Source organism: Lathyrus oleraceus, chromosome 6 (genome assembly GCF_024323335.1).
Source record: "Lathyrus oleraceus cultivar Zhongwan6 chromosome 6, CAAS_Psat_ZW6_1.0, whole genome shotgun sequence".
In the NCBI taxonomy this organism is placed as follows: Eukaryota; Viridiplantae; Streptophyta; class Magnoliopsida; order Fabales; family Fabaceae; genus Lathyrus; species Lathyrus oleraceus.
The window spans coordinates 57,876,441-57,888,695 of NC_066584.1; the positions used below are offsets into that span (position 1 = coordinate 57,876,441).

At 35.9% G+C, this 12,255-nt stretch overlaps 1 protein-coding gene and 1 long non-coding RNA gene across 2 annotated transcripts; both read left to right on the plus strand.

The window, feature by feature from the left end:
* Window positions 1-533: 533 nt before the first annotated feature.
* On the plus strand, window positions 534-5,023 carry LOC127098489 (uncharacterized). Its single transcript, XR_007793368.1, has 2 exons — window positions 534-894; window positions 4,698-5,023. It is a non-coding gene; the product is annotated as an uncharacterized LOC127098489 (long non-coding RNA).
* Window positions 894-4,212, plus strand: LOC127098488 (alpha,alpha-trehalose-phosphate synthase [UDP-forming] 6). The gene is made up of 3 exons (XM_051037097.1): window positions 894-3,320; window positions 3,403-3,676; window positions 3,794-4,212. Exons 1-3 carry the CDS (start codon window positions 1,306-1,308, stop codon window positions 4,076-4,078), a joined length of 2,574 nt encoding a protein of 857 aa, XP_050893054.1. The 5' UTR covers window positions 894-1,305; the 3' UTR covers window positions 4,079-4,212.
* Window positions 5,024-12,255: the final 7,232 nt, after the last annotated feature.

Sequence of the window (12,255 nt, forward strand, 5' to 3'; positions counted from 1 at the left end):
CTTTTAAATTTATTAAATAATATTAATTATTTTATAAATTTAAAAAAATATTTTTTTTTATAATATGAGACAGAGAAATAGTAAATCAATAAATTAATAAAAAAAAATTGAACAATAAATAGTAATAAAGTCAATACATACTATTAAATGTGGCAAGTATACTAGTATTTTATGATCTTATATTTAAACATCCATCCATAGTTTTAGAAACCAAAATTCAATGTTTTGAATTGAAAGATCACAATATCTAGTCAAAAAAGTGAATTATGAAATTCATTGATTCAAGACAATATGGAACATCTATGTTAAAGAAAGATTTAAAACCTTCCACGTGTACGGTTAAACTTTCCAACCAATGAGTATAAGAAACGTGGCACAGCCCACGAGGAATTCAGATAATTTGAGACAACTCTCTTACGTGGGTCCCACAACAAACATAATCCTCGGTGACGGACTTGCCGAAAGACAATGGATAAGGACGAACTCAACGAGAAACTATAAAATAAAACCCAACACACAATATCATAATCAATCTCTTAATCACAACCGTCCATTTAGATTACCACAAACCCTCCCTCATTCATCCAACGGCCAAAAATCATCCTCTTATTTTTCATAATTAAAAAATTGAAAAAATTTATAATTTTTTTTTTAATTTTAATTTTTAGTAGTTGACCCATGAAAACAAGTAAGCTTGTTAAAAGATCATAACACTGTTGCATGCTGATTTTGTTCAGTAGAGAGAGAGAGTATGGAGTTGGGTGGCTTTTGTGATCAAGGAGAAGCCATTGAAAGTTAAATTCATTTTTTTCTTAATCAAAATGTTTTAATATTCTTCTCCACTATCCACTTAATCAAACTGGAATTGAAATTCAAGTCTCAAAACCAAACCTGGTAATTTGTTAATTCCATTTGTGTTCTTGTTTTTTTTTTGTTAAGCTATTTTGTTTCAGACACCAATCTCTGTGTGTGGTGTTTTTGTTTTTGTGATCTGAATCTGTTTTTTCATTCATTTATGAGACCAATCTGTTCTAAAGTTGTTATCTTTACACAGATTCTGCAGACCCTTTTGATGTTTTCCTTTGTTTCTCATCATAGATTCACAACTTGTATATCTTGCCATTTCATGCTTTGTAACTTCTCTTTCACTCAGTTTAGAACTAGTATTAGTTGACCCAAATCTCAAAAACTAGTCTTTTTCACTTCACAATCTTTAGTTCTTCATTGACCCTTTTGGTTCACTTGGGTTTTCCAACCTTGGTTTGATAGAGTAGAGTGGGTTAGGTTTTGTGATTGATTACAAGGATGGTTTCAAGATCTTATTCAAATCTAGTAGAGTTAGCTTCTGGTGAAGCTTCATCATTTGGTTTGATGAATAGAAGAATTCCAAGGATTATGACTGTTGCTGGATTGATATCTGAATCTGATGTTATTGTTGATGATGATCAAGTAGAGAGTGTTTCTTCGGATATCTCTTCGTCTTCGGTACACCGGGACCGGATCATAATAGTAGCGAATCAGCTTCCTATTAAGGCTCACAAGAATCAAGATGGTGATAGGAGTTTTTGGTCTTTTGATTGGGATGAAAATTCGCTTCTTCAATTGAAAGATGGAATGGGTGATGATGATATTGAGATTATTTATGTTGGATGCTTGAAAGAAGATGTTCATCCAAATGAACAAGATGAGGTTTCAATGATACTTCTTGAGAATTACAAATGTGTCCCTACTTTTCTTCCGCCGGAGATGTTTACTAAGTACTATCATGGTTTTTGCAAACAACAGTTATGGCCGTTGTTTCATTACATGTTGCCGTTATCGCCCGAGCTTGGTGGTAGGTTTAATCGATCTTTGTGGCAAGCTTATGTATCGGTTAATAAGATTTTCGCTGATAGGATTATGGAAGTTATTAACCCGGAAGATGATTATGTTTGGATACATGACTATCATCTTATGGTGTTACCGACTTTCTTGAGGAAGAGGTTTAATCGGGTGAAACTTGGATTTTTCCTTCATAGTCCATTTCCTTCATCCGAAATTTACAAAACATTGCCTATTAGGGAAGAGCTATTGAGAGCTTTACTTAATTCGGATTTGATTGGGTTTCATACGTTTGATTATGCGCGGCATTTTCTCTCGTGTTGTAGTCGGATGCTAGGTCTTACCTACGAATCCAAGCGGGGGTATATCGGTATTGAGTATTATGGTAGGACTGTTAGTATCAAGATTCTTCCGGTTGGTATACATATGGGTCAGATTCAATCGGTATTAAGGCTGCAAGAAACCGAGGATAAAGTTTGCGAGCTGATTCGACAGTTTTCGGATCAAGGAAGGACAATGTTGCTTGGTGTAGATGATATGGATATATTTAAGGGAATAACTTTGAAGCTTTTGGCAATGGAGCAGCTTCTCATTCAGCATCCGGAGTATCGAGGAAAAGTCGTGTTAGTTCAGATAGCGAATCCTGCTAGGGGACGAGGGAAAGATGTGCAAGAAATGCAAGACGAGACGAAGGCAACCGTGAAACGGATCAACGAAACGTTTAGGAAACCAGGGTACGATCCTGTTATTTTGATTGACGAGCCGATGAAGTTTTATGAGAGAGTTGCTTATTATGTTGTTGCCGAGTGTTGTCTAGTCACTGCGGTAAGGGATGGAATGAATCTCATACCATACGAATATATAGTCGGTCGTCAAGGAAATGAAACTTTGGATAAAGTTTTGAAGATAGGTTCTTCCCCTAAGAAAAAGAGCATGTTAGTTGTGTCTGAGTTCATTGGTTGTTCGCCGTCTTTAAGCGGGGCAATCAGAGTGAACCCGTGGCACATCGATGCTGTGGCCGATGCAATGGATTCTGCGTTAGGAATGGCCGATTCGGAAAAACAGCTTCGACACGAAAAGCATTATAGATATGTTAGTACTCATGATGTCGGGTATTGGGCCCGTAGCTTCTTACAGGATTTGGAAAGGGCTTGTAGTGATCATGTACAACGAAGGTGGTGGGGAATCGGGTTTGGATTAAGTTTTAAAGTCGTAGCACTCGATCCAAACTTTAGGAAGCTCTCAATGGATCACATAGTTTCGGCTTACAAACGGACGGCAAATAGGGCGATCCTTCTCGACTACGACGGTACACTAATGCCTCAGGTCTCCATTGATAAGAGTCCAACAGATAAAACCATTGAAATTCTTAATAGCTTGTGTCGAGATAAGAACAACATGGTGTTTCTTGTTAGTGCGAGAAGCCGAAAGATACTCTCCGAATGGTTTTCTCCTTGTGAGAATATAGGAATCGCGGCCGAGCATGGTTACTTTCTCAGGTAAGATTCTTTCTAACCAATGCTCCTAACCCTTTCAGGATTGGCGCGGAAATTGATTTTTCTATAATGTGCGTGGTTTCAGAATGAAGCGAGACGACGAATGGGAAACCTGTGTTCCTGCAACCGATTGTAGTTGGAAACAAATCGCAGAGCCTGTGATGAAACTTTATACTGAAACAACTGACGGATCCACCATTGAAGATAAAGAGACTGCACTTGTTTGGTGGTATGAGGATGCAGATCCTGATTTTGGATCATGCCAAGCAAAGGAACTTCTCGATCATCTCGAAAGCGTGCTGGCAAATGAACCGGTGACCGTGAAAAGTGGCCAGAATTATGTCGAGGTGAAACCACAGGTACGTACAACATTCTAGCCACCGATGTTAGCGAGAGCTTATGAAAACAACTTATGACACGGCCATCTGTGATAGTTTATTAAGGACTTGTTTGGCTGAAAAACTTTATACGCGCAGGGTGTGAGCAAGGGAATAGTGGCGAAACGTCTACTTTCATCGATGGAAGAAAAGGGAATGTCGCCTGATTTTGTTTTATGTATAGGAGACGACAGATCGGATGAAGACATGTTCGAGGTAATCACGAGTTCGATGAACGGTCCAATAGCACCGAAAGCAGAAGTGTTTGCTTGCACGGTTTGTCGGAAACCGAGTAAGGCTAAGTACTATCTTGATGATACTGCTGAAATAGTGAGATTGATTCAAGGTTTAGCTTGTGTTTCAGATCAAAAAGTTTTATGCTAAGCTGAGGAAACTTGATGGTGAATTTGTATTATGGTCTTGAATATATTTGAAATTCCATGTGATGTATGGAAGTTGTTACTCAGAAAACATGTACATATTTGGTTTCAGTTATTAATTATCTTTGTGCTGGTAAATTTTGCATTCTGTTTTCGACTTTTATGTTATAAATTCCAAAGGCTATGAATCAATTTGTCTCGACACGTGCATTAACATAGATCTTGAAATCCTTCAAGCATTACCTACTTGCACATTTGGATCTAGCAATGTAATTAAGAAGCATATGGAAATGGAACATGTGATCTTCTTCTGGAAGGGCTTAAATTACACTCTCAACCATGTCAAAGACTCTAATTCTAATTATGGAGCCCCTACGTGTCTCCCAACAATGGTCAAGGTCGAGCCCAAATCTAAACCTTCAGAGGTTGTGGTAAATTCACTCTTTAGGGAAAAATCAATTTTAACTCCAAAATTAGTTCCTTGCATGGCAAGATTGGTCACACATTAGAATCTTTCCATTTTAAACATTAGTTTTCATTAGGTTTCAAATTCAAGGATATGGTTGCTTCTGCAAATGATGTTGACAGTTTTGATGGCATTATTAAACCTGCTAATTTCCCAGGTGATGCCAAACTACAAAATGTTGAAATATCTCAAGATATGTACTAGAAATTGGTTGCCTTGCTAGGGAAGTCAGAAGCTGAATCCAGTAATGGCACTATATTGTGAATGATTCTTCACCGGGTACTGGTCTTGCATCAATTTATTTCACTATGTTGTTTCTTTTAGATTGGCTGCATTATGTAAAACATAATAGAGTGTACAAGAAGTTTTGGTGAAGAAAGAACACATGTGGGATCAAATATTCTAGCATGTGTGTAACATTTGATCTTTGTCAATAGGTCAATATTGTAGCTGTTTTGAGCATATTTTCTGATTGTGATTCAATCAGATTTATTGTTATTTTTTAACAATGCATTAATTAGATTTGTTTGGCTGATTAAAAGGATCAAAATAAATCAATTAGATATTTGAATTTGAATTCAAATTTAAATAATTTTTTTTTGGAGGTTTTTAAAAAATAAATAAAAAATAAATCCTCTATAAACCTGCACATGATCATATATTTCGCCCGTTGGAGAAAAAGCTAAGAGATTGCATTGTTATTTAAGGAGACTCAAATCTAACTTTTGAAATGTTCAAGTAATGAAGATTCGTGTGTTATGGTTTTGTAAGACCTCAATTTTGACCCTAAGATCCCTCATGCAATTTCATCATATGCATTAGCATTTGGATCATACCTTGGTATCCTCCTTATCCCTTTTTCATTGGGTTTGTTTTAGGAGAGATCACCAAGCACTATGTAATTATATCATACTTGTATATTATCATTTTACTAACCAAAATATCAAAAATATGCCTTTGTATTTGCCTAACTCTTTTGTAGGTAGGGCATGATCACCATTGATCTATCAACGTTCACATCTAGGGTTTAAGACCCTCATGGCTAAAAGCACAACCAAGGATTGATCCATAATGTCTCAAAGCATCATATATGAGTCCCAATGATATCTACATGTTATTTTGATCAAGATTTCTTCAAGAGTTTGGAGTTGGTTTGCCTTGAAAACCCTAGTTTGTATGGGTATCTTGAGTAACTTCTTCAAAAAGCTACCTAACCAATTGATCAAATTTCTCAAGGGACACTTCAAATTTCATCATCTTATGCATATATGATCTACCATGATCCTAAAAAGTCAAGAGAATTGAAAGTTAGCAAGTTGGTTGATGGTGATTGGCCAGATGAATTCATCTTATCAAAATTGGGTCTCCCTAGATCCTATCTCCTACAATTTTCACCATATGAAAATTATCCCAAGAGAAAAGTTACTCTAAATGATATCCCAAACAACTTTCATGTTGAGACTTAGAGCTATTTTTGCTTGGAAAATCATTTTCTATGTTGAAACATTATAGATCATTTTGTCTAAACCCTAATTTGAAAGTCAACTTCCCAAAGTCATAACTTGCTCAATTTTTATGAGATGAAAGATTTTCAAGTTTCACAATCAAATTCAAGATGTCTAATTCAACTTTGATGTTTGGAGTAAAAGTTAAATCAACTTTTATGAACATGTGATATGAGGATACATTATAGGTCATTTTTGCCCTATACCATTGAACAAGTAATTTTCCTCAACTTCAAAAATGCATAACTCTATCAATCTATATCCAAATGACATGAAATTAGTGACCATTTTGAAGCTATTTGAAATATATACAACTTTTATGAAGACACTTTTCTCATTTGGAGCTCACATAAAAAGTTAAGTAAGGTGGAATATTGAGGTATATGACTTAACACTTAGAAAAAAATTCAACATATTGAAAATTTCAAACTTCCACCTCAAAATTCATCCTGATCCAAGTTCCAGATGAAAAAGTGTCCAACATCAAAGTTATTTCCCTTGATCTAAGCTTTCCAAATAGTCATATTTCATGTATTTTGGATAAGGTTTGCTAGGGTTGTGCATGGTCTTAACAGGTCTGCATCAAGTGGAAAGATCAAATGTTCAAAATACCATTTCACATTGCCTTGCCATTCAATTTTCTTTGAGACTTCAGAACAGTTGAATTTGGACCAAAATGGATTGCTTCGTGGGTCTGTACACGCCCATGCAAGCTTGTGCATGACATTGCCAAATTTGAAAGCAAATGCAAGTGTGCAAATATCACTCTCTCATGCCATAAATACATGCCCTCTGGGCTCATTTCAAAGGACCTTTGCGCGCCATTTTTGTCCCCTCTCTTCAAACCCTCACAATTCAAAGGAAAACCTGAGAATTTTCAACTTGAAAATTGAGTTCGAATGTCACTGTTTGGAGATTCAAAAACTCCAGGATCCAAAGCTTTGTTCCATTGCCAAGCCACTTCTACAAGCTTCCTGAGTGTGATCAAGCAAGGTTTGAAGCAAGCAAGATCCAGTTCTGCACATCATTGAATGTATTTTCAAGAAATTTTCTTCTCTTCTTCTCACTCAATTCTCATCAATTCTCTTGGATCTTTGGATGTCTGAAGTCCTACCAATGTAGGCAAGAAGATTGAGTTGCTTTGAGGTCAAATCGAAGCAACTCAGTTGATACACCTCAAAATTCAACTCCTCATATCTTTCTATATATTTGGAGTTAGTTAAAGTTGAGGTCAGATTCGTGTTCTACGCTATTTTTTCTTTCAGATCATGTCCTCTTTTTTTCATTTATGTGATGGTGATGACTGAACCAGTCCGGTGAGCCTCGCCTAAGAAGGTGACCGGAGTTTCAGCGTCGGTGGTGTGTTGGACAGGTTCTGAGCCACATGATCAATTCAAAATGTTTTAATCTCACGCGTTGGTTTTGATTACCATCCCTGTGGCGCATTGACTTAAGTCCATGGTGGAAAGCACGCTGATGACCACTTGATCTGCCACCTCAATTAATAGGGAGATCAAGTGGTCCACATTTTTTCTAATTATTTGAATTTTATTTAATTTGTTTTATTTTCATTAATTCATATTAATTTTAATATTGATCCGAAAAATATGAGAGTTTCATCAAATTTTTTTAAATAAAATCCTCTTTCATATTTTGAATTAAAATTATTTTTTGGATCATTATTAATATTTTTCATGATTTAATTGATTTTGCGATTATTTTAATTATTTAAAAATACTTTAAAGTTTCCAAAAATTATGAAAAAAATTCTCCAAGGTCCTTTGACCTTGTTTGACCTATGATAAATCTCATGGCCATTTCTTTGGTGTTTTGATGAGGTTTTAGGAATTTGACTAATCATATTTAATTTTATGCATTACTTTTAGTATTTTTAAATTGAATAAATACCAAATAATTGTGTTGAGCCATTTTAATGGTCTTTGTAAGTTTGACTTGTGTTGTTGGGCCTTGGTCAAGGTTGATTTGACTTTATTAGATTAAGATCATTGGATTTAGGGGATTGATGGAATGTACATTCCATATCCCAAAATGAATGAATGATCTTAGTTTGGTAAAAGTCCTCCTTTGTACAATTTAAGTTTTGATCCATTCCCCTCCCTCTTCATCTCATTCCCCTTCTTTATATATCCATTTCATTTGACCTATGATATCTCAATATCCTAAGGCTAGTTGATTGCAAAATCAACATAAGTATGGATGAGATTAGGCCACCTCTTTTGTATATTCTTTTTATGTGTGGTATGTTTCATGAGCATAGTCCATTATACTATGTCTCTAACATGCATTAACACCAAAATAGTATTGCCCGACCTCAAATAGTTGTGACTTCTACATAAGTCCAATTACAATTGCTTAACATAACGCTAAATTTTTGACACAAAAGGCATAACATTCTAGTTAGTAGATTGTAAGTCTCCCCTCTTTCATGGTATTATGTGGAAACTTGACCTTTTTTCCTTCTTTTGGAAGATGTCTTGGTTCAAGGATCCATGATTGTGATAAGTGGGTTGAGTATTCTCCAAAGAATGACTTAAAAATAAAAAGCAAAAGCAATACTAACTCCTAACTCATTAACAACTAACATTTAATTTCAAGTCATTTACCTTAATGCAATTTAATTTCAATTCTTATTCATTTGACATTTATTCATACCATTCTAATTGTTTATATTAATGTCATTTTCACTTTGTCCACTTGGACCATATTGTGTGATATATCTTGTTTGTGTATATTTTGTTTGCTTGTGTGGTCTTTGACTTAATGTACATAATAAGAACAAAAACCCTAAAAAACATTTTGTGTGGATTGTTGGTTTAATCTGAGACTTTTAGACTTAGAATTTAGGCAACACTCCCTATGCAAAAAGGACTTGGCCAATGCCAACTTTTATGAAACCAAGTGCTTACAATTTGAAGCTTCATCTGACACATCATTGAAGATCCCTTTGAGTTCATATGCAACACGATCATTGTGAAGCTGTTATTTTGAATCTGTGACTTGTGGAATTTATCTGCTACATGGGCAAATTTGAAGAAGATCATGGAGTTGCTAAGCTTGGATGTGGCTATCTTTATTTGATGTCTTGCTCTTCAAGTTGATATATTGTGCATTGTTTGTTGCTTGATTCTAATGTCCAAGGGAATTTGGGTTTCTATATGACACTCTTGTCTATCGGATTGCAGCCCATTGGTCAGATCTTTTCAACTCTTAACTATTAAATTTGTGCTTAGGATTAGTCTCTTCATCTTCTTCCCACTTCTTTAATTTCAAAATCTCTCCCTCCTTTTAAAAACTTCTTTGCTTGTGCTTGTTGTCTAAACTTATTTAATTTTAAAATCTCTCCCTCTCGGAGTACCTAGGACACTTTGGGTGCTAACACCTTCCCTCTGTGTAACCAACCCCCTTACCTGTAATCTCTGGCATTTTATTAGTTTTGATTTGAAAACTTCTTATCTTTGGATTTTGTTCGTACTTTTATCTTTTCCTTGGAAACAATAAAAGTGCGGTGGCGACTCTGGTTTTATTGACGTCTAGCTCATCCATAGCTTGACGGTCATGAATTTACCGCTACAGAAATTAAGTGGCGACTCTGCTGGGGAATAGTCTCCAATGGGTTTAGCCTACTTTTTTGTGTGTATATAATTGTATATATTTGATGTATGTATATTTGTTTGTATGATATAATCTACTTGTTGTGCTTGGTGATCTCTGAGTGGTGAGATAGGTTCTAACCCGAACTTGAGTGTAATTAAGATAGGAGGATGGTATAGTCATGTTCGACTTATGTGGAGTAGTCCTTAACAAGTTGGGTCGAAATCCATCTGCTCAGTGGAGACCCTTTTGGATTTGGAAATGTCACACAAGTATTTGTGGTTAGGCCTTAATATCTCTGATTTGGGTCCGAGAAGCTGAGGACCGTAGAACACTTACCCCCTCTTGGCCTATTTAGGACGTAGTGTGGAGACTGTTCAAGTGTAGACTTGATAACAGTTGTTACGTGATACTACACTCAGACGAGTTTCTCTTGAGAATATTATGGGTTGATGAGTCAGTCATCTTAACCTATAATATCCAATAGATGGAATTAAGACTCTGGGAACTTTTTAGAACATGATCTACAGGTTTTTTTCCCTTAGTTCACTCCTTTGGGATGGTTCTTACCCAGACTCCATGCTCGTGACTTACAACAAACCATTGATTCTTGGTTGATCCAATCAAGTCTTGTCAATATCAATGGAACTTGGGTGTTGATAAGGTGTAAACCATAATCCACCAAAATGGATGATTGATCTTGACGATGACTTGATTCATCCCTTGACCTTTGTTTGTTTGCCTTGTGTGTGATCCCTTATTTGTGATTGTTGCATTCATGCATCCATGCGCATCATAACATTCATAACACGAAAATTTCAAGGAACTGAGATGTTATTTGGAAATATTTTCAGACCATGGATTGTGGACAAAGGAACACTAAGAAGTACAGTTTCAGATGTCCCGATTTGAAAGAGTTAAGGAACTTAACATCTTTTGTATTAGATTCAATGGACTTCAAACAAAGTCATGGGAAGCTTCTATCTATCTTGTCTGCTGATGTAGTTGAAGGACTCTTGAGTGTATTAGTGCAGTTCTATGATCCTCTCTACAGTTGCTTCACTTTTCCAGATTATCAGCTTGTGCCTACCTTGGAGGAGTATGCCCGTCTCTTGGGAATACCTGTTTCTAGTAGAGTGCCATTTAATGGATTGGAGGAGATTCCCATATCTCATCTTATTGCTGAAGTTCTTTACATGAAGAAGTTTGAGATAGAGGCTCATTGGGCAAAGAAAGGAGGATTATTTGGGTTGCTATCTGATTTCCTCATCAAGGAAGCTACTGCTTTTGCTCAAGCCGGTAGTGTGGATGCTTTTGAAGCTATCTTTGTGTTGCTCATTTATGGATTAGCTTTGTTCCCTAACATTGACGGTTTTGTTGATGTTAACGCCATTAGAACCTTCTTGATTGGGAATCCTGTGCGTACTTTGTTGGGGGATATGTATTTATCTTTGCATCTAAGGAATTCTAAAGGTGGAGGAACTATTGTCTGTTTCATTCCTCTTCTGTACAAGTGGTTTATTTTGCACTTGCCTCAGACACATGCTTTTGTGGAGAACAAATAATGTCTACGGTGGTCTCAGAGACTTATGTCTCTCACAAATGATGATATAGTTTGGTATGATCCTTCTTTGAGCAGTTTGGAGATTATTGATAGTTGTGATGAATTCTCTAATGTGCCTCTCGTTGGTACACAAGGAGGAATTAACTACAACCCTACTTTGGCTCGTCGTCAACTTGGGTTCCCTTTGAGAGACAAACCTAATAACACTCTGTTAGAAGGTATTTTCTATCAAGAGGGTAAAGATCCTAAATATTTGAAGTAGAAGATTGTGCATGCTTGGCATAATGTTCATAGGAAAGGAAGATCCGAGCTTGGTCCGTGCAATTGTGTAGCTTTGGAAGCTTACACTCTTTGGGTGAAGAAAAGAGCTTTGGAATTAAAGATGCCTTATCCTTGTGAAAGACTTATGTTTATGGTTATGGTTGAGCCATTAACTCTCCCTAACCAAGATGTAGAGGAGTTGGAAGATGCACTCGCCAAGATGAAGCAAGAGAAGGATATATGGGAAGAGCGTTTCCGTGCTTTGAGCAAAAAGCATGAGGAGTTGCAGTTGGAGTCTAAGGACAAAGACGCACTTATTGAGCTACTTGAAGACCGAATGACAAAGAGACAGAGAGAGACAGAGGTTTCATCTTCCTCTAGCATGCCTCAGCCTTTCGTTGCTTGGAAGAAGATTGTTGATCATCTTGTCCTCGAGAAGACTCGGATGAATGCTTCTTTTGAGACCGAGATTTGATGCATTTGAAGGAAGTACGCGCCTGCAGTCAGATCTTCTGACATTGTTGTTAGGGATCCTTAGGATCACTAGTCTCCTTTTCTCTTGTATTTTTCATTTGATTTCTGAAATTGTACTCAGTGTAATCCTTCCAATTATATAAATGAAAAGAGATTTTTGGTCATATCAAATTATTGCAATATATATATATATATATATATATATATATATATATATATATATATATATATATATATATATATATATATATATATATATATATATATATATATATATATATATATATATATATATATAT